Genomic DNA, 26,173 nt, shown 5'->3' on the forward strand with positions numbered 1-26,173 from the left:
GGAAGGGGGTACCCTTGGACCAGCCCGGGTATGCTGCCTGGTTGGTGGCTCAGTCTCTGGGGGCTCTGAGGTTTGGGTTAGTTGAGACTGCAGGTCTTTCTGTGGGGTCGCTCTCCCTTTTAGCTTCTTTTGTTCCCAGGTTTTAAATATGTTACTAAATAATTCAGCATTTGAAATAAGAAAGACTTGACTGGGCAACACAGTGTGGTCGGTCAGGGTTCTGTAATTTGTGGTGCAGAATGCATTGTCCATGTTCATATATTAAATGTGTTAAAAATAAAATATGTATTTTTATTAGTAGTAGATTAGCAAAGAATAAAACATTTTGAACTCTTTCTAGGAAGGATTTTTTTCTAATTTCAGTTCAAAAATGAATAGAGACATGTGGGTATATGAGTATATGAAAGTTAAAATGTAAGCTTGAGGTTGCTGGGAAAATGAATTATTTTTAAATTATTTTATTTATTTACATTCCAGACATTACCCACTCCTGGTTCTCCTCCCACAGTTCCTCATCCCATTCTTCTTCCCCTTGTCTCCAAGAGAGTGTACCCCACTACCAGGACTCCCCCTTCCCTGGGGCCTCAGGTCTCTAGAGGATTAGGTGCATCTTCTCCCACTGAGGTCAGGTCAGGCAGTCTTCTGCTATAAATGTTTGGTGGGGGAAGGGGGTACCCTTGGACCAGCCCGTGTATGCTGCCTGGTTGGTGGCTCAGTCTCTGGGGGCTCTGAGGTTTGGGTTAGTTGAGACTGCAGGTCTTTCTGTGGGGTCGCTCTCCCTTTTAGCTTCTTCAATTCTTCCTCTAATTCAACCATAGGGGTCCCTGACTTCAGTTCAGTGGTTTAGTGTAAGTAATTTCCTCTCTCGTCAGCTGCTGGCTGGACCTCTCTGAGGACAGCCATGTCAGTCTCCCATCTGTAAGTACATCATAATAGTGTCAAGCCTTGGTGCCTCTCCCTGCCCGCCATGAGATGGGTCTGAAGTTGGTCTGAAGGTGGGCCGGTCATTGGACTGCTTTTCTTTCAATCTCTTTTCCATTTTTGTCTCTGCAGTTCTTTTAGACAGGAACAATTCTGGGTCAGAAATTTTAACTGTGGATTAGTAACCCAGTTCCTCCACTTTAGGCCCTGTCTATCTACAGGAGGTGGGCTCCTAGAGTTCCCCCTCCACAATGTTGGGTATTTTGGCTGAGGCCACCCTCCATGACTCTGGAGAGTCTCATACCTCCTGGGTCTCTGGAAATTTCTAGAGGGACCTGCCATCTCCAACTCCCCTGGGGCTGCATATTCCCATTCATTCTCCTGGTCCACTGGGTTCCTCAGTGTCCACTCCCCCATGCCTAATCCTGTTCCCCTCCTCTCCACCCAGATCCCTCCCTCTCCCCTCTTCCTCCTCTGATTATTTCTTTCCCCCTTCTAAGTGATATTGAAGCCTCCTTACTTGGGCCTTTCTGCTTGTTATACTTCTTACATTCTGGGTTGTATCCTAAGTATTATGTACTCTTTGGTTAATAACCACTTATTAGTGAGTACCTATCATGCATGTCCTTTGGATTTGGGTTACCTCAGTCAGGATGATATGTCCTAGTTTATTCCATTTGTCTGTAAAATTCATGATGTTCTCGATTTCAATAGCTGAATAATATATTACATTGTGTAAATGAACCATAGAAAATGAAAATTTTAAATGCTGGTCTTTGTATATTTGAATGCTTTGTGAAATTCTCTATTCACATGGTAAGGTTCCTGTTAGTTATTTTTGTATTTTAGCCTGAGGAATAATGGTCAGAATATTATTGAAAATACATTGTATAGTACCCATTCTAAGTAAACAAACAAAGGATATTGCATTTTTTCCCTAAATGTGTGCATTTAAGTTTAATTAATCAGGGCACTTTCATATGTTATGCAGGATTATATAAAGATGTTAAATCCCAGGACCAAGTTTTCAAATACTTCGGATTTCTAAGACAACATTTAAAAAAAATTAATCAATAAAATTATCAGCTAATTAATTAACTGTATGGACCTTTTCTTTCTCTTACATCATTTCTATGAATTCAACAAATCCGTTTTAATTTATCCATTCACTTAAATTGTATTTTTAAAACTTGGAGCATATTCCGAGAAGTATGAAAATTTTTAGAAGCATACAAACTTGCCTTATGAAGAACACTTCAAAAATGAGTTAAAATTGATAAAGATTACTAATTAGGAAATGAATGATTTCATATATAAGAAAGGTAGCCTCATGCCAGAAAAGCTTAAATGTATTTTTGGCAGAAGGAACATGAGGATCAATTTATTAAAAACTATGAAACAAATATATTGGATCAATAGCTGTCCTGGAAGGATGCAATCTTGAGAAGACAGAGTGGGTTACCTGAAAGATTCTGTGATGTTTGGAATAACTTTTAAAGACCAAATAAGTCATTTGATATTAGAATTGATCCCATGTGACACTGTAAATGTACTATGTTTGACAAAAGTGACCTTAAGATTGAGTCTAGAAATGATATGGAAATTCAATTTTTTTATTCACTGAGGGATTCCACGTTTCTCATAGGTGTATTGCTTATTTATAAATTTCATCTTATTTATTATTTATTTGTCCTTTACATTTATTTTTAAACATTTAGAAATAACCTCCTGGTGGGATGGTTCATACCAAAACTCTGGTGAGGATTTCAGATCACAAGCTGTAGAAAGGAAGTGTCTTCTACCATGTAGCTCCCAAGGATATAATTCAGGAAACAGACTTGGCGGCAAGCGCCTTTACACACTGAGCCATTTCTTTGGACCTAATTGTCTTCTATTTGTAATTGCAGTTTGTCTTGAGTACTTATTAGGAACAAAGAACAAAAAGATGTCTGTTCTTTTAGTAGTTCTGCTGTGTAACATTTGACATAGATATAGGTAATATTAGAAAAGTGGGCATGAGAACACTGGAGGTAAGCTTGTGTTTAGAAAGAATAGCACTATCACCAAGAGTCAAGTCAAAGAAAGTGAAATGTTATTATAAGGGAAGATTATTTTTTTCTTATAACTTTTAGGAACTATAGATCTTTGGTCCTGGCTGTAAAGCAGCCCTGCCTATGACGCAATCAGGATAAGCAGATAAGTGACAGTGAGGTCTGCTCAGAGCATCACTTCTTGCCTTTGAATGGGTTTATATAATATCAATATTTTTAATTTAAAAAGTGATGTGTATCAACATGTGTCTCTGTGTGATCATATGTGTATGTGAATGTGTGTGCAGAGTGAAGAAGAGAGCACTGGATCTCCTGGAGCTGGAGTTGCAGTTAGTTGGGACCCCTCCATAGGCTGGGGGAACTGAGCTCCGTCATCTGGAAGAGCAAAGAGAGTCTGGCCACAGAAATATTTCCACGACCCTCTAATATCCTTCTTAATCATACTTCCCCTGTTTCTGACAGCCTCTGGAAGTTGAAGTGTTATTCTCAGGTGTTTTAGGCTAGAATTAAGTCTAAGGGATTCTACTTCCCAGCATTAATCAGTCTGAAAGTCAGCTTTCTCAGATAACAGCTGAAAGGCCTAAGCATGTACTTTCAAGATGGCCTAACTAAAATTTTAAAATAGGCATCCGAGTCCTGGCCTATCTATGGCGCTCACTCACCTTCCAAGGCCATCACCACACAGTCCAAGAACATCCAGAATTAAGATTAAAAAGTAGTCCAGCTCATTGTTTGTCTTACAATTGTGTTTTCTTTAAAAATAAGGAGAAAAATAAGCTTTGAGAATATCAAAAAGGGTGGAGGTAGATGTTATAAGCTGGACCTTAGGGGAATCTTGGGATAGAGAAAATGTAAAGTAGTATAAACTTGGTGAGCATGTTGCCCTAAGCAGGCATTTGTGAGTAGCAGTCAGCTCAGCTCAAGGAGGAAGAAGACTGTGCAGACTACTCACACACATCCTAAAGAGAACAAGTATGAAAACAGACAGATCTGTGAGCATGAAAGCCATTACAGTTAGGATAAACCTTAGTGGGTGGAAGGCTTGTCTGCCATGTACGAAGGCCTACATTTTCTGTCCAACATCACCACACTTGGTGTCATGGCCCTGTTTGTATACCCACCACTACATGAAAGCAGCAGAATTAGAAACACAAGGACCTCTTCAGCCATATCTGAAGCCAGGTTGAAAATCATGAGACCCTGTTCTAAAAGGTATGTAGAGGGGTGACAGGGGATGCTGAAGATCTGGCTCAGATAGTAAAATGCCTGTTGCAGGTGCACAAGGACCTAGGTTTTATCTCTAGCACTCATATAAAACAGAGGGATTAATCAGGTAGATAACTATACAATAGCAATACTGGAAAGGTTCCAGGTTCTGTGAGAATTTGTCTCAAAAACTAAGGTGGAAAGAGATTAAGAAAGATATCCAAATTTCTCAACTTTTGCTCTATGACTGTTAGGGGGTGCGCGCACGCGCACATACACATACACACACACACACACACACACACACACACACACACACACACTCACATATACCCCATATTCACACGAGGTTGGGTGCATAATACAAGACCATTGCTATTGCTTATGTGAAAACATTTCGTTTACATGAAGTTTTAGCCTTAAAGAATGGCTTCTTTTCTAAGGACTTGAACAAAATAAATAACCCTTGGCTTGGACATGCCATCCTATAATCTGATAGGGGAGACTTGTTTTCTTTCTCCTAGATTGTTGAGAGGCCAACTTGAAGCTCCATTCTGTCCCCTGGATGAGGTTCGGTGATCTGGGAGTGAAGGACTGGGCCTACATACACACTCTGATGAATCACTGATGACTTACATAGTCACCCATCTGTGAACTCAGTCACAAGGCCAGGGTTGGTTGCTAAGTTGTTTTTAATGATGACTTTGCCAGTGAGCTCATGTCTTATAATTTCCTTGGGACCTAAGGCTTGCTTCCGTGTGTCAGTGGCTAACATATGACGTCCTTCAATGCTTTTTCCGTCCTGGACCCTTGACAGGATGTTTGATACTACCTGCCACTTCCTTGTCTGAAGAGTCTTCCTGCACTGCTCCACTCAGCAGCTTAGCACACAAGGGCAACTCTCCTTCGGGAAGGAAGTGAGTCTGTGATCCGGTAGTGCCAATCACCAGCACGTTTTTCTTTAGGTCAATGGAACACTGGTGCCTCCTGAGCATATCAAGCCCTAGAAGGATATCCATGGGCTGCTCTTCAAGTATAGAGAAAGAGCACTGTAAGAAATCACCTTCAATCTGAATCTGAGCCAGATGAACGCGGCCCATAATCCTCTGTGTGCCTACTCCCTTAGCAACCCCAGCCCACCGTCGGTCCACCAGTCTCATGATATTACATCTCTCAGCACAAGCTTGGCTCATGATAGTCATCTGGGCACCTGAGTCAACAAAAGCCTTTAAAGGATGCCCGTTCACTTTGCAGTTAATATAGAGCATAGCCACTTGTCCAAAACTCTCCGGAGCCTCTTCCATGGCTATATTCATATTTTCTTCAATATTCTGCTGTCGGATTTCTTCTTCTATTCTAGCCTGTGTTTCCTGATCAAATGGATCAGCAGAATAAAGACGAAACATCTCTTGCTCTCTCATGGCCCTTTCTCTCTGCTGTTCCATCAGGACCTGAGAAAATGTCTCGAGGTTTCCACTAAGCAGAGCTTCCGCCAAAGCAGGATTCCGTTCCTTCAACAGGGACAGGTCATGGGGGTTGGAAAGCAGCATGCTTCGAATCAGGGCAGGGCTGTTGAGATCCTGAGCAAAAGCCATATTCTCTCCAGAAGCCAATCCGTGGGCTTGCTGTGTTGATGGCATACGTTGATGTTGGTGATGATGGTGTTGATGCGGATGTGGGTGTCGCGAACTTGATGTTCCAGGCACAGCCGACCCAGACCCAGGGAAATCTGTCCGAGGATGGTTCGGAGCCCTTCCTGGAGTCCGATGTCCCACATTATCCTTCTGAAGTAGTACAACCATATCACCATCTTTGAGTCCATAGGAGCCCAGAGAGCAGTGGTCATCTGTGAGGAGCTGCTCCATGTAGACGATCTGGGCCTCCTCCGCAGGCACACCAGATTCAAGCTCACAGAGGACTCTGAAGTTTGAGAGCTCAAAGTCAGGGTTGACCTGTAAGGAAAAGGTTACCTCTGTGAGGTCCCTACGCACACAATAAACAGTGATCAGCATGATATATGCCCAGGGAGGCCAGGATGGCAGAAAACATCTGGTGGCTCACTGGCTGACTAGTGCTGGTTTGGGTGTATACTTGGCCTGCCCCTCACACCTTGGTGTGAAACTCATTCAACTCTCAGAAAGGCAAGCCAGTGGCTAGAGTGGGGGTTGCCTCCTAGCCCCAGTGCCAGCTGACACCCCATGGAGCCGTAAAGTAGCAATTTCATATATGTGTGTGCTGTTTGGAACTTAGAATGTCTGTTTCCATAGAAATAGTTGCTCAAAGCCAATGGGTTCCAAGACTGGCTCTCAAAACCTACTTAGTACAGGCTATGCAGAACATCTCATTTTTCTTCTACACATGGTACTATCCAGTCTGTTCACCAGTCTGCTCACTGTAGGCCTGTATTCTATGTACTTTTTCATATCTCTGAAAAGTGAGGGTGTGACTTTGACATTTCAAGGGATATGCTGCATCCTTAGTAGATCACACGGGTCCCTGCCATTGAAGATAGACAGGTAAATCAGTTTGGGTAGGCGTAATTGTTCAGCACTGTCAGTAAATAGCACAGAGGCTGTGGCCACTAAAGGAGTGACAAGCAGAATGTAGAAGGAGGACATTTTTTTCTGGGTGAGAAGAGGTTAGCCATTTCAGAAAAAAATAAAATGCAGGGGAGAAAGAGGAAGAACAGGAAGTTGGGGTAGCAAGAATATAGAAAAGAATAAAAAAGATTTGAGACATTTGGTGGTTGCTGCTGCTTCCCGTAATTGACATGTAGAAGGTTCTGCAGCATAGGAGGAATATGAGCACCAGAGGCATCTCAGGAAGCTGAGGTGGAGATGTTGATGGAGCCTGGAAACTGCAGAACCGAGCAGTGGGGAAGAGAGGCATTCTCATTTGGATGGACATACTTGATGTGGGTCATATTGAAGACAAAGTGGAAAAACATCCTCTAAAACAACCCATGAAGAGTGGGTAAAAATAGACTGTTACCTTCACCAAATGACAGAAAGGAACTTCTGAGGAAAGCAGTTCAGTGCAGTTTCTATCATAAAGTACATGACAACCCAGAAGCTAAATACTTCTATCTCTGACCCTGGGGCACAGTTACCCCACCACACAAACAAATACTTACCTCAGAGTAGAAAATCTGAAGACAAGGGTGATTGGGTAGAACTCTTGTATGCTCATTTTTCTCTAGACTTCTTAAATTGTCCTGTGCTATAAAGCATTCACGGGTCCCTTGGTCCTCCTTCACAAGTGTATACCTATGAATCAAAAAGTAGTCACAGTTCTGTACGCGGACCTTTCCTGTATTTAGGAATTTCAGCTGTGCCCCATCCTGCAGAGGCTCTTGCACCAGCCTAAAGAATACTTTTTTATTTCTGTTTCTCTTGTGTTTGTCTAAGATGAAGGATTGTGTATCACTTCATGCTTTAATTATCTCAATGTGGCCATACTCTATTTCCTCATATTATGAATGTTGACTGATTGCATAACAGGAAGCATTAGCTGAATTCTGGAGATACAGTCATAAATGATGTTCAATTCATGCTGTGTTCTTATAGGCACTCAGAGTCTAAACAGGGACGCATGCATAAACACAAACTGCAGATGTGAAATATGAAGAAGAAACCATATTAAAATTCTGCACGGCCTGACAGAAATCACTATTAGGAGAACAGACATGGGAAACGGTGAAGTCGAGTAGGAAAAGTTTTCTGAGAGAGAGAGGTTTAGCGAGATGAGGGGTTAGTTAGGTGGGTATCAGACAGTGGAGAAATAAATCAAGAGGAGGAGCATGCTCTGATTTATAGGATTTTTTAATATTGAGAAAATACAAAATTTTGGGGGAAAAAGGAACAGATTTTTCTGGTAAAAATATTAATGATTTAGAGAAAATTTTACTACTTATAGAGATTTGAAAAGGCATTGAAATATAACCATTCAATGTCCTTTTGATCACTGTTGTTGCATGTATATGTGTGTGCATATGTATTCATATATGCATATATATATATATATATATATGTTTACTCATACACAGGAACATGGTGGTCAAAGTTTGCACTTGGCTTCTTATTAACTCTTCTCCCTACGTGTTAGGCAGGGTCTATTCCTGGGAGCTGAGCTTTCAGACTCAGCTACTCCGATGGCCCTGGCATCCCCAGCTCCAGCCCTAGGTCCAGGGATCACAGGCTGGCATCCAAACCTGTTTGGCAGTTTTGGGGCTGCCAGGATCTGAACTCCTGGCCTCACTGCTGTGTGCCAAGTGATTTACCCACACATCTCCACAGGTCATTTGATTTCCACAGTGTCTATTACACTCTATTAAACTATGGAGATACTACTAGGGGATTTTTGTTGCTGTTTTTTGTTTTGGTTTGGTTTGGTTTGGTTTGGTAGGATAAGTAGGATAAAGAATATTTTTGTGCTATTCCTGTTCTTTTCTTTCAGTTTTTGTAAAGCAAAAGTTGAAGGTTCACATTAAAAGAAACTAAGATCTTCTTTAATGTTACCATTGCTTAGATAACAAACAAATCAGTTTTATGGGAACTGTTCTGTTACCTTGACGTAATTATTTCATTTTTCTGGCACTTTTGCTAGGAAGTAAGCTTTACTGTTTACCTTTGACCCAGAAGGAAAAAAGAGTCTCAAGGTCTGGCCAATTAATTCTAATCACCCCTAACTCACACAGTAAGGCAGCCTTGACTGGAATCAGCCGGTTCCACCCACTCTGCTCTTAAACCTTTTTCACAGAGCAGCTACACTCTCCAAAGATAAACAGTCTCCCTAGGCCATTTGCTTTTCCTGTCTTGTATATTGCTTACTTCATTGACTTTACTCAGCACGATTGGTGATTCAAATATTATATGTATAATTTTCTTAACCCAAATTTTAATTAAAGGCATCATCTGATCATGAAATAAACATGGAGATTTTACACATTCCCAAACATCAAGTTTGCCATGAACCCCTGTGGTACAGAAGTGTCGACTGATGGTGTGTGAGCTAACCAGGTGGGCTCATGAAGTAACCTGAGATTATTGCTTTTTCTCTAGGAATCCTTTAAATATTTCCTGAATAGTTTTTCTTTGCAAGTGTGGTATAAGAACATAATTGAATCTTTCTTTGAAAGGTGAGAATTCTGCAGAGTCTTGTGGCTGTCTCTCAGAAAATGAATTCTTACTATACACATCTAAATACTCAGAAAATGGAAGAGAGAACACTGACTTCATAGTAGATTAAAAAAGAAAAAAAAGGAGGTTTTTTTTATTTGTTTGTTTCATTTTATTTTCTAGAATAAACCACCTCTACAATTAGCTTCCTTTTAAGACTTTGATGCAGTGCCTCTCAATCTCTCTAATGCCTTTATCCTTGAATACAGTTCCCCATGTTGTGGTGACCCTTAACCATAAACTTAGTTTTCTTGCTACTTCATAATTGCAATTGTGCTGTAAATCATAATGTAAATACCTGCTATACAGGATGTCTGATATGTGACCACTGTGAAAGGATCTTTCAACACCCCCAAAAGAATTGTGACCCGCTAAGTTGAAATCCAATGCCTTTACTGCAACAATAACAACAAACCTTAGATAATTGATGGTCCTGTACTCAGTTGATGTTTAAGGCAAACATGTTTAAGGCAAAGCAAAATAAATATGGGGTTTATTTTTCTGAAAGGAAAAAAATAACGTCTGATTAAATGTCATGTCTCACATACATAATAATCAAAGCTTGTTGAGTACTCATATTTGCTTACTTTGCTCGGAGTCCTTCCTCTAAAATCCTGATGGCTCAGGATGTTGATCAGTAGCAGATCAGTTGCTTAGCTCCAGGAGGCCCTGAGTTTCTTCCTTAGTAAGGGACTGAGTTCAGATCCCTAAGACCAAAGTAAAGCTGGATCTGGTAGCAGTTGTTTGGGAAGCCCAGACTGTCAAAACAAGCTGGGAGGGAGAAACAAAAGAATCCCTGGAGAACTGTGGCTAACTAGCCTGGCTTAGAATCTGAGGCAAACAGCATGAGATCCTATCTCACGGAACTTGGAGGGCAAGAACTGACACTGAAAGTCGTCATGGGAATGCCAAACACACATTCACAAACAAATAATCGTACATACATGGATCTTACACACACACACACACACACACACAGAGAGAGAGAGAGAGAGAGAGAGAGAGAGAGAGAGAGAAAAAGAGAGAGAGAGAGTAATCAAGACTGAATAAGCAGATAAATCATCATGTGAAAGTTTCAATTAGACTGAAGGAAAAAATGTGGTTGCTAATGCAGCTCTTCTGGACTAGGAACTGAGTTTTTCATTGTTCTTCCATCTGCTTTATAGTAATTCATAAGCTTAGACAAAGTGTCAGTAAATGAACAAAGTCAGAACACTCATTACATCTTCATTGTGCTTTTACCTTTGGAAATGTTAGCTTTGTTACATTGAAACTATTTCTGAGTTATTTCCAGCATTACATGCTTCTATGTCAGATCCCTTGCCTTGCACAACCTGAAATTCTGAAAAATTCTTATCATGTCTCTTGTTCATGATACATGTCAAAACAGGATTAATAACAAAATGAACACAGATCTGCCTGCACAGTGAAGAACAGGCCACTTGACAAAAATCTTAGTAAAAGCTTTCACTTACAACCATATACATTTTCCAATGATGTCAGAACCACGCTAAGATGGAAAGCTATTTTAATTTGTTGTCTATTCTAATTGTTATTATTTCTGGGCTTTGTCTTACCTTTTCCTCCAAATGATTCCCCTAGCAAGTAAATGGAAGGCAAAACCATTCATTGAAAGCCAATTGACTCAGTCCTGTAAAGTGTCCTGAAATGTATAGACACAATGGTTTGGTGGATGCTTTGAATATAAAACACATTTGTTTTCCACACTTAGAGATGGTCTTAGAAACATGTCATCAATTCTGCATCATAACTATTTAATAACCACTATTCATGACCATGAATAAGCTAGGGATAGGAGGGCAGGCAGAAGAATGGGAGTCAGTGTCCTCCTCCAAACAAGTTGCCTATTAATGGAGATAAAAATTCATGATTGCTGAGTTGTGTTGTGGAATAGAAATTAACAGCAGATGTATGAATAAGAAGTGATGGTTACTTAGCAGGTAGATGTATGTGTGTGCTGCAGCAGTAGAATGGGGGAAATTTTGGAACTATCTAAAATCCTTACAAGAACTGTCACTGAAGTGGTGCTGTAAGAAGGACTTCACCAGCTTGGGATCTAGTGAGAATGCATGCCTGAAGGATCACAGTACTTTCTTGACCTTGGTTTAGTTTTGATTTGCTCCATGTAAATTGTTCTACCTTGTTTTCCTGTGATTGATTCTTAACCAATGTATTAAGATGGTAAAAATTAGCACATCAGAAAGATAGTCTTTCTCAAAAGACAGCCCATCCCCACCCTAGTTTCACCACAGGCACAAGCAAAATGGAAGCCTCTGTTTCCAAATGATAAAGTTGTCACTTCATACACAAAGACCCTGGTCAGACTCTGAATGGCTCATTGTCTCTGTTCAGCCAATGAGCAGCAGTGAAGAGTCCTTCAGTCTTTGGCTTTCTGCGGCCCACCCATCTCTGCTTCTGCTTTTCGCTAGTAAGTTGGGCGTGTTTTCATAGAAAATAGGTATACTTCATTGGGAGTTTACCCCAAAGTCTTTACAGATGTTCTACTTGTGAATATGTACAGTTGCTGAATCATAATACCTTTTGAAGAGGATTATAATGATGTGACAGACTGACCAATAATATCAAAGAAAATCTGAAAGTAGCTGGATTTGGGGTTACTCACAGGCCTTCACCTCAGACATCCAACCTTTCAATACAGAGCAATAACATACACTTCCTAATCATCAACTAATCAGAACATGTCCAAAGTCACTGTGTGGCAAGTCCTTTCATTTGTGGTGATGGCCAGAGGCCACAAAAGGCCAGGCCTTTGTAGAATAGTTATGTATATTGAAAGATCTCAAATAAAGAAGAAAAGGCCCCTTGTCACCCCAGACATTTGGATTTTTACCAAATACATAAATGAAAGGGAGCACTTCTGCAACTGTCTCGTATAGGAAAGAATTTCCAGACTGGTGTTTGTGTGGCCTTGCCATTCTCAGCAGCACGTGAGCTAATGAATTGCTGTGGTAACTAGTATGGCTCAAGTCCACCTGTCTCTAGAATTTCCTTGTATTCCAAACATGAAAACAAGAAATAAATCCTGATCAATCAAATCTTCATTATTTTAACATGGCAAAGAAAAGATAAATCAGCTCAGCTGCTATCTGTTTTCCCCCAGCAAACTGAATTTAGCAGCCTGGACAGGGGAAGAGTTGAGAGTGTTGGCATGCCGGCAGGCCTGTGGAACTTCTGTTGTTAGAATGGTTGGAGAGCATTTATGCATCAGTGGACTGTGTACCCTCTGAGGGACTGGGCCTAGAGCTTCTTCAACTGTCCTCTTTCACATTAGTATTTATAACACACTCATAAATATTCTACTTGCTGTGCCTCCTAACATGTGCTTAACCACTGATGTGTTCTTGTGCTCAGTATCAGGAAAATACCTTCATGTTGTTTCTCAGAGTAGCTCTAAGGAGTACAGGAACTAAGCAGAATTTGTACCCTGGCTTTCAAAACCAGGAACCCAATTTGTGATATTGAGGACAAAGAACATAAGAACTTTGATTTTTATTGTTCATTAGAAACTAGATGAAATGTGTCGCGCCCACCTCGACCGGCAAGGAAGACGCAACACCGTTGGATCTTTCTCAATCAGCCTTTATTGTAGGACACCTCATTGATGATACGGGGACCCCGAGGAACAAAGGCAGTTGCCTTATATACAAAACAGACTGTGGCTGTAAATTTGTCCACTGGGGATTGGTGGAGTATGAAATAACCTATTTAGCATGAATATCACCCTGGCCTTGTAGATGTTGGGGGCATGCCAACACATGCGCTGTAGGTGTTTACCACAAACGACCACCGGATGTCGGCGCCATCTTTAGCCGCTCCCTACAGAAATGAAACAAAATGTCTCCAGCAAACCAAGCAAAACTGTTACTGAGTCCTTTACTTTCTCTGAATTAAAAGAAAAAGAGCTCAAAACACTATCAACTTTAAATAAAAGCCTGTTGTATTTTGATTACTAACTGCCATGTTATTCATCTAGAATGTAAAGCTGTAGCAGTGGGCTTGTGTTTAAGAGATATTGGACCCGATGTTCCAAGGATAACCACAAATTACTATTTATGAACTTTCATGAAATATACTGACATTTCAATGACATCCAAAAGGGAAGCCCTATTACGGTTGAGATATCTGGTATGAAAGTTCTGTTCCGTGGCCTCTCTACGTAGAAAGTTGAAAGCAGTATCATCAGCACTTGGATTTGCAGCAAACAAGCCAAAAACATAGAAAATTATAGAAATCAAAGTAAAATTGTAATTGAATTTGTAACAATGTCTATGGAGCAAATGTCTTCACAGTTAGCAACCAGCATCCCCGGTAAGAATTGCAAGGAAGATCAGTTGTGTTTTTAATGGAGGAATATTCTTAGCTAATATAAGTAAAAACATACTAGACAAAAAAAAGTCTCAATGAAGAAGTAAGATGTTTCATATGCTTAATGTAACAAGCTCATGGCTCATCGCAACATCTTTAATATCTGTTCTTTGAAAATATTGACTTGATCTAGTTATTGTATCCAAAAGTAGTCTAAAAAATGCATAGAAAACAAAGATATGCTACCATGCCTCATGAAATCATAATATTCTGTATCAACTGTAGTTGTGAAGAACGATCCTCTGTGAACCCTGGCACAATCCCTGGAGTCAGAGCAGAGATATGAATCAATGTATGGAAAGCTTTTGAATCAGAGAAGTTGATCCCAAGTTCTTTGGTTCCTCCCTCCATACCTGTATGTCCATGAACACCTCAGTCATTTCTACCAGGACCTTGCTATCCTGTCATGTAAAACAGTAATGATGGGGGCAATCTCTTTTCCAGATGGGTAGGAACTCTTCAGAATAGTCAGCAGAAAACAGTCAGAAGATACAACAGCCACTGTCCCAGATGGGAGTTCAGAAACTGCCATGGCAGAGACAGGGCTGAGAGGGGACACATTTCTGCCTGACTTAGCCTGCCCAGAGCTGCTGAGAACCCCTAGTCAGATTCCATGGGCCTTCAGCAGTCAGGTGATGTTTTCAGGTCTCCCAGGAAAGAGTCTTTGCTTCCATCTCCAGTGGTTGGAGGTTGACTTGTTTTTGAGAAAGGCATTACAAGGTAGTGGTAATGTTGTGACTTTGGGATGTTTATGCTTTTGGAGCAGGCACAGCTCCTTCTCCAGTGCATCTCCCAGATTCCACATGAACATCCCTGCAGAGCTGACATCCTCCCATTTCCAGAAGCTTTATGTGTTTCTTGTTTTCCTTGGGAACTTCCCAGCGGAAGCATTATTTTGATCTTGTTTCTCCCAAGATGGCCTATGCCACATGCGTGTTTGCATACTGCTTTCAGGCAACATGTGCTATGATTGAACTTGACAGGTCAGGTAGAGTCACATATTTTATCCATTGTGTTGATTTTTCCTAAACTACTTTCTTTAAGAGGCTCAAGTAATTCATGGAGCAAAGCAATGAATTTGCACCTCACATCATCAATCAAGCAAAATCATATTGTGGCTTCAGGAGGGTGTCTGGCATTGTTCCTTGGGTTGGCAGTCGCAGTGCTCTTCACTTTGGCTCTGGATTGGCTGCCTCAGAGTCGAAAGTGCCCCAACAGTGGGCCTGAGAATTTTGCATACTTATTGAGTAATTCTCATGCACAAAGGCATCAGACAGTTGTTTTTAATCTTTGCTAACACACCAAATCCAATTAGTGCTGCCCATATCTGTAAAGGTAACCACTAGAGTATGGAGAATTTACCATCACCACACATTCAAAATGGATCATTCTTCCTCCCCCAGCAACTAGCAATGCTGGTGGCTGGCTCTGCAGCAAGGGACAGGGGCCGGGAGTTAAGAGTAGGGAAGCATGAAGCAAACTCCCACGAATGGATAAATTTCTTTGTGTTTTAAAGAATGATAATGTTCATATTTTGTTGATGGCCAAGAAACCTACCAGGTATTGATTCAGCGGATTGGGCTGCAGCTTCAATCATTTAGGATACTGTGTTAAGATGACAGTGTCACTGGGTAAGAACATGTTCCATATTCTGCACACGGCACCTTAAAATCAGCTCTACTGTGGAGACTGAACAGATTTGACACTTATGTGTGCAAATGGGTAATTTGTATGCACATTTTTGACAGAGGTCTAAGTATCTGCCTCATTGTTTTGACAATATTAGCAAATATTAGGAAGCACTGACTTCAGCTGCAGTTATTTGCATGCAATTTGAATGTCAACCCACTGTGGTTCTTTGCAGGAAATTCATATCCTCTGACCATTTGTGCTACACTTGCAATGTCAACAAAAGTATGATAACTGGTGAATTAGAATGCTTCCATTTTCTTCAGATCGTATAATGTTGGATTATTCGGGAAGCATTTGTGCATATTCAGGACCTGTTTCATGCTCCTCCTCTAATGAAAGAGATGAAAACTTCATTTTTACACTAAATGTCAAATTGCACTTTATAAGATATCTTCCTGTGGTGGAGTTGCAGGGAGAAACCCTGTCCCTGATCAGGTGATTTCTTACCACAGGAGGCTGACCAATGTCACATATATGGCATACATTATACATGTGGTATATAATGTTGAAGTTTATAGGATCTTGTCAAAAGCAAGGACTCTTTGAAGAAATGTTTACCCTCACATTACCTTTTTATCCAAGTTTTTTACCATTTTCTTAACTGTGTTTAGATTCTACATTAAAAACATGGCTAATATTAAACGTAAGTTGACTTTTATACATGCAGGAAAATTGCTGATTGTTCCTTAGAGAAGTCTAGTGGTACATGTAAGGGACAACAGTCTTCCTGCCAGCCTGTGCAAATCTCTGCTGCACACTCCATGTGGAAGTTTGTAACTAAAATAATATTTCATTCTTAGAAGCGCTGAGCCCTGTGTTTCCACACGATGTTACTTAAACCTTATAGCTCCATAATGTGTTTCATGAAAAAGATAGTTGTGTGTCTTAACACAAAATTGTTTTTATGTGATATTGAGCCTGGACACTCAGAGAAATGTTGTAGTTTATCAGAATGGATCAATATCCTGCTTTTATATACTAGATTAGATCTTGTGCTAGAATTCTCAATGTTCTTTTCCACTAGTACTCAAAATCAACACATCTTCAATGTCTCCCACTAGGTATGTTTAAAGATAGTTCTGTGAATCTCTCTTTGGTAAAGGAATAAAAAAGAAAGCCTTAATTACAAAAGAAGATACTGAAGATCTGAGATGAAGATAGATAGAGAACTACAGGGAGTGAGCAGGATCCATGATGCTCAGAGAGGGGACCACAGATGGGATGGCAGAGCTCTTGCTCATCGAGCAAGGCTTACTTACAAAGCTTCGGGTTACTTAATTATACGTTTTTCCAGAAGACACTGGAGGACATATCTGCAACAGAATTTTAATTATATACAAAGTTTTAAAAAGTGGGGCATTCCACTCTGGGGAGCCCACACAACACTGAAATGACTGTAACTGTTTTATTATATTAGTTGCCACAGAATTTGGCTGTGGTTGCTCACTCAAGGTTTGTGTATACATGTTCTATTTCTTTGGGCAAACATTTTCTGTTCTTTTTACTTTTTGCCTATCTATAAATTTATACCAACAGGCCTTTAAGAAAATAAATACCAAATCTAGACACTTTATATAATTCATTGCCTGTATGGAATCCAAGAAATTTTAATAGCAACAAAAAGTAGACTACACATTACAGTGTATATACAGTTTGTATATATAAGCCTAAATGCAAAAAAATTTTAAGTTCCAGCCTATGTGCTAAATTTTGACTTAACATAGTAGTCACAGGAACTAAGATAAAGTGTCATGTCATTTATTTCTTGTAAGTTTTAAGGTCAGCTTGTTCCTTTCTTATCACTGTGGTTGGACCAAATGTTTTGGAAACAGAAGAAAATTGGAAGCCTAAGATCTGTCCCTTGTGGGTGGAACAAAAAATATAGGGTACGGTAATGTGACACTTCTAAATAATAATCACGAAAGCATTATTCTAGAAACAGTTCTGAATTCCCAGGAAGACTGCATAAATTAATGCAATAGCCGTTTGAAGGGAGTTTAGTCAACTACTAATTTTAAACAATGTCCTGAGGGAATCCATTAAGTTAAAAATTTAAAGCACACAAAAAAATAGGTGATCAACTGAATCCACACTACAGAACAGAAACTCACACTTGATTTTGTGGACTATTCTAATGAAGTAAGATGAATGTATTTAGTATATTTTAGCCTGCATACATTCTATATTATATTAAAACTTTAGAACATAATTAAAATCTTCTATTATATCCTACTTTGAAACAATCTTCTTTTATTAGTATAGCATGCCTTAAAGGGTATGGAAGAGGGGAAAGGGGATAGCATTTGAAATGTAAATATATAAAATATCCAAGAAAAATAAAATTTAAAAATAGCAACATAAAGTAAAATAAATGCATTAAACTCGAAAAAAAATATAACATGTCTTTGTGGGCTGCATTCTTCTTTTGTTGTTTGCTAAACTAATCAAGATAGAACGTCAGGAATAATGGTCATTTCCATGTATCAGAGCATGGAAGAAGACTTTTAGCACTTAAGAAATTAGGAGGCTTTAACACGTCCCTGAATATGCCACTCACAGATATCTCAGTTATCACTACTTGTAATTGCTTGTAGACAAGGTGTGTATATTTTTCCTCCAATAATATCCACATCCGTAGCCATGTCTGTTCTTAATTTTGAAATATACAGTTCTTATGTATCTTAGCTAACAATTAAGCATGTTGAGCTGTGTAATGGACATCTCAAGACTCAGTGGCTTAAACTAGAAATGATGTATTTTCTTTCATATCTGGGATTAGTGAGTTTTGACCAACCTAGAAGGGCTTGAATGATCCAGATCTTAGCTTCAAGCTAGATCTAGATCAGCTATGTATATTTCTGACCCTTAGCCAAACTGCCTGTTCAACAGAACGCTCTGTCCAGTTATGAAAGCTCAAGAGGTTTAAAGAAAAACACTTGAAAAAACTAAGCATGGCTCAGAATTAGTACTTTCCTCTGCATTTTCTTGCCACAATCCAACCATATTCTCAGGACCTGCACCAGCAAGGCCAGAAACTAAATTATGGCCCTATGTGGGAAATTACAAAGATATAACGGAATCAGTAAAATAGAGTGAAAAATGGAACAACAATCTAGTCTACTATTGAATGTTCTTAGGAACTGACCCTTAGTTACTTAATCTCCTGAAACAATGCTGACTGAGATATTTTGGTAACAGATCCTTGCTGGTGAGTCAGACTGAAGAAAATTACTTCATTGCTTGCATTCCTGAAGTTACCACAATCCAGATGTGATACAAGAGTGGGTGCCACTGTCTGACCCTTTATTTTTAGACTGAAGATAAGGAAAAAATTTAATCACGTATAGGTAATTACAACTCAAAATTCTTTCTTGGTTTGCTAAACATATTTCTGTAGCAATAACTTGTCCATTAAGGAAGACATTTCCCTAGATTTCAGGCTAGCTCAAGGTTCTTAATACAACCTAGATGAGTCCTTTGCCCTGAATATATGAGAAGACAGGATCCATAGCCCAGAATTTCAATGTGTTCTCCATGACTGATAAATCACTTAAGCACCCAGAATGAACCTAAGATACAATGAAATTGACATCTTTTTAATTGACATTCCTCTGGCTTTTAAACTATTTCCTTAGTTGAAGACATTCATGGAGAGAATCTCATGCTAGTATGGTAGATATATATGGGCAGTCCTATAAACGTACTTGAAAAATATAATGCAAAATGTAACTATTTCCTCAGCTTAGTATTTGTCACATACATGGTTGTAAATCGAAATCGAAAAGTACAAACCTTACTCCCTATTTCCACATATTCGTGAAATATTTGTTTCTTTAAGTGTATCTGTTCAAAATGTAACATTATGAAGTAATTATTGTGATTAGAACTTGTGCTTCCCTATGAATTTTTCTTTTTTTTAATTGGACTTTTTAATTTACATTTCAAGTGGTATTCCCTTTCCTGGCTTTCCATCCATTCTACTTCTTGCCCTGACATTTTAAACTTTTAGAATATGTAAAAACATAAATAAATAGAAAGTACACTCATGTTCTCTGCTCTCCCTCGCCCTTGCCCTCTCTGCACATGTGTTTGTGAGGGATGCAAGTGTGGGAGAACACACACACTTTCAGGCTACAGCGTGCTACGAAGGGAAAAGGAAAATCCACAGTACTCTGTTCTCTTTCCAACAAATGGGTCCTGAGAATTGAACTAAGGTCATCAGGTACCTTTATCCAGTGTGCCATCTTGGAAACCCAAACCTCTTTGGTTTTCATTTAGAAGCTACCAATAAATTATCTATAATGCATTAGGAGACTCGAAATGAGTAGAATTTGGTGATATTTACCATTTTATATTTTCAGTGTGTCCTTTAGCTGCAGTCATCTTTTTTTTTCTTTTTTTTTCCGGAGCTGGGGACCAAACCCAGGGCCTTGAGCTTGCTAGGCAACTGCTCTACCACTGAGCTAAATCCCCAACCCCAGCTGCAGTCATCTTAAATTTAATAGAGAAAAACTAGTGGAGTAGCTCTCAAGCCTAATAGGCCTAGAGGCTGTGTCGAGAAGTTTGGAACACTGACATGTGCACCTATATGTCTGCATCCTACTGCATCCGCTCCTCTGCTTGCTGAAGCTAAATTCCCACCCTTTAACCCCAGGATTCAGTTGGCATTCAGACTTACTTGTTATTCTTCTTTCTGCTCAGCCTAATGACATTTCTGTTCTGCTTTGCATTTGGTGAAAAACTTGTCCACATTTCCAGGCTGTTTTTAGCAGTCTGGTAAAGGAATTTATGTTGTAACTATTTTGCAAAGGAAGAAACTGGTACTTAAATTTCAAGATGTGTTTTACCAACGACAAATATAGGAGAGCAAACTTTATTTAAACTCACATTTCTTTACAGAGACAATTGCTGTTGTTGTGCTCTAATAATGCTAACCAGTGCCACATGTGCCCAGACATTTATCTTTTCTCCCTGCTCAGAGCAAACATTCATATTTGTACAAGATGGTCTTTACCAATACTACATCAGGATGAGTCTCATAATTTTTGGCATTTTTATTCAGGATTCAATACGTTTGATTTTTTCTAGCTCTATATTTTCTGAAGATTTATGTCTTTCATATTTCTTCCACTGTAACTAGCACCATCAAACTTTTCCCAAATTAATAAATTCAGTAAAAACCATTAATCCAGTGAAAGTTACAGTGTCAGAGAATTTGATTACTATGAAGAAAAATTTATCAATGTTGAATTATTTATATATCATGTCATACTGAACTCATCTGTCCAGGCACCATGTTATTCATTTAAGGCTCAAAGTCAAATTCATTTAGTCAATTCTGCACCAGATACTCAATGTAGAATGTTGACTTAAGCAAGCATATTCTGACCTCCTGTAGATTCTGAAAGAGCAAGCTAAAAACCAATAATATAATATCCACATGTAAAATGCAAAGTATAATATATATTTTAGGAACAGAAAAGTTTGCAATGGACATAAAAGATGATGTCTGCCAAAGGGAAGGAAGATGGTTTACTGCTGAGGAGCTGGAGCATGCGCATTGTGCAAGGAATACCCTGAACAAGGGAAGGGCTTGAATGTTTGTACAGAGCTCTGTGGTCAAGGACAGGGAAAAAGAGGAAATCTGTCTATCTTTTAGAGAAAAGAATCCCACCCAGCATAGGAAAAGTACTAATCAGCAATGCTAATACTATACAACATGTCCAATGAGAAGAGTATCGGAATAATCTGAGAATGAAAGACGGGATGGAGATACAGAAAACAAGAAAAATTATCGAAGCAGACCACATTTGAAGCATGGAAGGGAAATAGAGAAGAGCATATGCCCTCCTCTCACTCCTACAGCTGAGATAAAGTATCCTGCAAAAACAGCATAAGGCAGGGGAGGGTTTAGTGGGTCCACAATTTCAGCTTTGCAGAAGAAAATACTGGAACTCAAACAGCTAGTCTCGTCACACCCACAGGCAGGAGTGGAGAGAAATGAGCACGCCCATGCTAACTACTTTCTTGTTCACCCATGTCTCTTCCCCTATACATTCAGGGTCTAGCCTAGGGAACTGTGTGCAGCTCACAGTAGGCTAGGTCAATTAGCGGTTGAGATGACTGTCCACCACAGTCATGCCCAAAGGACAAAATGTTTAAGAAAATTCAATTAAGATTCTGCTTCTGTGATTCTGTTATGGGTTGTTGACATTTAGAACTAATTATCACGGGGGTTGGGGATTTAGCTCAGCGGTAGCGCACTTGCCTAGCAAGCACAAGGCTCTGGGTTCGGTCCCCAGCTCCGAAAAAAAGAAAAGAAAAAAAAAAAGAACTAATTATCACAACATACCATAATAAATGGGATGAGTGAGGGTTGGGGCACACATATGAGTGGTGTGAACTCAGCTGACTGAAACATATCCTGAAACAGTAGTTGCAGAACATGTGGGTTACTACTCACAGTAACGGGACCATGTGATCCAGCAGAACAGAGGCATCATAGTTTGCAGAAATTCACCAGCAAGACTTCATGTCCCAGGTTTTACTGGGGTGTCATGTAAATCTAGCTTCAGAATGGCAATGATCTTGTTCAGCTCAGGGAGGTACAGCTAGCCTATCTTCTTCCGTGCTGTGGAGTGAGGGTGAGGGTGTTCACATATGCACAGGGACTGAAATACATACCTTGCCTCCAAGGCATTCTGAAATTCATTTGTTTATTTTCATTGAAAGGCTTTATCATTTCCTGCCACCTCATGAGGAGTAAAACAGCTTTTATTTGCCAAAGGTTTCAGCCTGAGCCAATATGATGACATATAATAAGTTTTCCATCAGAATGTCAAAGAAATTTTGTATCCTAGCTTCATTCTATACTCTTTATATCATAATTTTTACCACTAAACATTTACCTATGAAATAGACAAAAATCCTATTTCTCATAATTATTTGCAAGTAGTGGCTATAATCGCAATAGCCACTACAGCACATTTGTCCATCGCTCTATACATTAAATGGCAGCATTCATCTTTACAAACAGCCATCTTCAACAGTAGCCAGGAAACTGTAATATATCAGAGAGTAAGCATTGACTATCTTCCACGGCTAGTAAGTATTAGTAGTGCCAGTAGACTATGCGCCCTCATAAGACAGCCTGTAGCTTATGATTTCAACACATATTGAAGGCAACACAAATATCCCACTCTTGCCAGAGATTTCAGAATTAGCACCCTGGCATATATACTAAAATTGCTTTTGTCTTCTGTTTTGCTTTGCTTTCTTTTGGTTTGAAGTTAGAGACTGAATCAGAGCTCTGTGCATGCTTGCTGAGTGTTCTATCCCTGAACTACAACTCAAACTTTGTAATAATAGAAAACTTAAGCCCTATTCCAAATATCAGTCTTCAAAAAACATGCCACCCACTAACAGTTGACCTAGTACAGGAAAATATAGTATTTCCCATTTTAATCATTGTTTACTGAGTGTTTCCATGTATAAGTGTGTGGGGTCCAAGTAGTTTATTAGTTAAAGGGACTTTTTATGACAGGTCTGTTCATACGGTTGCTCAGAACTGGAGAAAGTAAGAGAAGAACACTGAGATGTCAATGGGCTAAGAGTCTACTTATAACAAGTAGAGATTTAATTTTCTGCATTTACTTATATAAACTGGGTAATAAAACACACAGGAAGAAGACCCAGGAACTCTTAACAGGATAAATAGGCAACATGTGCTTTAGTTGTTTGTATCGCTGTAACAAAATAGACACGATGGCTTATAAATATCAAGAATTCCATTTGTTTCTCGTAGTTTTACAAAACAGTAAGTCCAAGATCAAGGTACTAGCAAATCTTACTATTTCCTGGTTCACTGGTAGCGCCTTGTCACTTTGCCCTAATTTAGTAAATAATGCCAAGGGTATTTCCTGGTATTTCTTTATAGAAGCACTAATCTGTCCAGGAGGGCTCTGCCCTTATGACCTAAGTGGCTCCCAATAGACTGTGCTCCCTTATAAGACAGCATGTAGCCTATGATTTCAACACATAAAACTGAAGGCAACACAAAGTCCCACTCTTGCCAGAGATTTCAGAGTACTGAAAAAGTGAGCAAAGGCTTATTCCCAAACCTTCTTCAGGAAACTAACATTCCTTTGGAGTTGTGACATGCTATTATGGTTAATGCTGCCTGACAGTTTCATGGGATCTAGAATTCTCTAGAAGGCCAGCCTCTGGGCTGTCTAGGAAGACGGTATAGGTTAAATTGACAGAGGTGGAAAGATCCATGCTGAATGTAGACCACATCATTCTATGGAATGGGACCCTAAGCTGAATATAAAAGATAAAGTGAATCAAGCATGAGATTGATCATACCCTGCTTCCTGACAGTGAATGCAATTTGGGCAGCCAGACACCTGCTCTGGCTATCATGCCCTTTCTACCCATATGGAACCAGGATAAGACTTCCTTCTTTAGATTGTTTCTCATCATGTATTATGGCACAGCAATAACTGAAGGGGGTTTTTCTACTAACACCATATTGATACTGACATGTCAAAAACCTGTGACTGCTAAGCTCTGCATTAACCAAAACTAGAAGCTTCTACCTCTGACTTTCTATGTAACAATACATATTGCCCTATACTTTAAGCCAATTTACCTGGCTTCTAGGTCTTAACTGGCAGAATTTATCAACATAATCAGTAGCTAGTTGAATGTATGGTTCTATGCAAAGGCAGTAGAAGCTCCCTTTGTGTGCATGTTTGCTGTGGTCTACAGAGTGAATCACAATAGCCATGTTTTTGGGTTTCAAATGGGTGAGTTTATTAAACATATAGCAAGTCACTGTAAAAGAACAGATAGCAAGTAGCAGATAGAGACACAGAAGACAGATAGCAAAATGCCATCAAATAAGAATTTCACAGCATCCAACAGCCTGACTCAGAGCAAACAAAGGTAGCATTATCAAATCTGGAATTTTCAAAAATCCAAAGGAAACTAACTGAGGAAGCTGAAGCAGTCAGCCTGAGTGCCCGGTTGAGTCCTCTCTCTGCCCATGGTTGGATTTCCAGCTTCCCTCCCCACTCTGCATTTTTTATTATATCCACAACAATAAGCTCTGTTCTAGCTGTTCACAAGAAGACATTTTAACTCTTGGGCCTGTTGGTGCTCCTTGTCACAGAGTTAGGGTAAACATCCCTCCCATTCCTGTATAGAAAGTCTCAGAGGAGACAAAGCATGACCTTTTTGCTCCCAGAGTCTTTTCTCCAATAAGTCTAGACAGCACTCCATAACTTGCCAATATGATATACATTATAGTGCAAAACCCCAGGGGAATTCAGACAAAAAGCTATTTTTGAGAGTTTACTTCACTTTGATAAATGATAAACCAAAAGAATATGTATTTCCCCAAGGTTTTGGACATGGTAGCACAAATATTAAATCAAGAGGAAAAACCCAGCTGTATTCAATGTTGTGTTTCCATATATGAGTTCTTTATGTGCATCAAAGCGTGGTGTGTAGCTTTGTTTTTAGGCAAATGTGAAAATAGAGATTGTAGAGTGTCTGACACTTAAATTCAACCACCATACACATTTTTTATGTGATATTGTAATTTTGTGAAATGTGGCATTCTAGAGTTATTGTATACTTCTGCTTAGGTGGTTTGGGATGTATTCTGTTTTCATACTTACAATATCTCTATTCAGAATATAATTTTAAGTCTAGTTTAAGACATACATGTTAAAAATCATGCTTTTGGATGTAATATTTTATTTAAGGAAAATATTAACTACCTGTATTTCTTATGAGCACGGGTGTGCTCAGATGCTGGTGGCATTGTTTCAGAATGTTCTGGAAACCTTAAGAAATAAATAAATACATAAATAAATAAACAGACAAACAGATTTGAAATGGTCTAAGAAAATATATTTTCCTGTAGTGTTATCTAGAAAAAATGCCCACTTGTGCCTCTTGTGTGTGACTTTTGCTGCTGCTGTTTCTTCTTCTTCTTCTTCTTCTTCTTCTTCTTCTTCTTCTTCTTCTTCTTCTTCTTCTTCTTCTTCTTCTTCACTGTTTTTATTTTTAAGAGAAAAATAAATGAAAGAAAATATGAGGAATTGCTCTAAACACACAGAGAGATAGTGACTCCAAAGCTGATTTACTATCAACAGTGTATTACTTTTGTTTCCTTGTTTGTTTCAATCAGCCTTTTGTGCAGCACTAGCTGTTCTGGAACTCACTCTGTAGACCAGGCTAACCTCAAAATCAGAGATAGCACAAGTAATGTATTCTTTGGTTTTCCTTTGATATATTTATTATAGTTTATGAGAAATAAGTCAGAGACAAAAGGCAATTTATGATATGTAAAGGCTATGAAGTGATTTTTTAAACATTATTTAATAGAATATTTTAATTATTTACATATCAAATATGATTCCCTTTCCCAGTTTCTCCTCTTCAAATTCCCTCTCTCATTCCACTCCCAATTTTATGAGGGTGGTCCCCCACCCACCCACTCCCACCTCACCACCATGGCATTCCCCTACACTCAGGCATCCAGACTTCACAGGACCAAGGGCTTCTCTTCCCAAATATGCCAGATAAGGCCCTCCTCTGCGATATATGCAGCCAGAACCATGAGTTGCTCTATATGTACACTTTGCTTGGTTACCTAGTTCCTGGGAGCTCTGGGGGGTCTGGTTGGTTGATACCGGTTTTCTTTCTATG

General features: G+C 39.3%; 2 protein-coding genes across 2 annotated transcripts in view; one reads left to right on the plus strand and one right to left on the minus strand.

Annotated features, from left to right (window-relative positions):
- Pdgfd (platelet derived growth factor D) overlaps positions 1–26,173 on the plus strand; it is a 209,508-nt gene that overhangs the window by 89,113 nt on the left and 94,222 nt on the right.
- On the minus strand, positions 4,561–6,402 carry Ddi1 (DNA damage inducible 1 homolog 1). The gene has a single exon (XM_032911071.1). The coding sequence runs from the start codon at positions 6,188–6,190 to the stop codon at positions 4,964–4,966; it is 1,227 nt and encodes a 408-aa protein (XP_032766962.1). The 5' UTR covers positions 6,191–6,402; the 3' UTR covers positions 4,561–4,963.

The sequence above is a fragment of the Rattus rattus genome, chromosome 8 (genome assembly GCF_011064425.1).
Source record: "Rattus rattus isolate New Zealand chromosome 8, Rrattus_CSIRO_v1, whole genome shotgun sequence".
NCBI classification, from domain to species: domain Eukaryota; kingdom Metazoa; phylum Chordata; class Mammalia; order Rodentia; family Muridae; genus Rattus; species Rattus rattus.

Excerpts from the sequence above, each read along its gene's own strand:
- Ddi1 (XM_032911071.1), bottom strand. The coding sequence starts at position 6,190 with ATGCTGATCACTGTTTATTGTGTGCGTAGGGACCTCACAGAGGTAACC.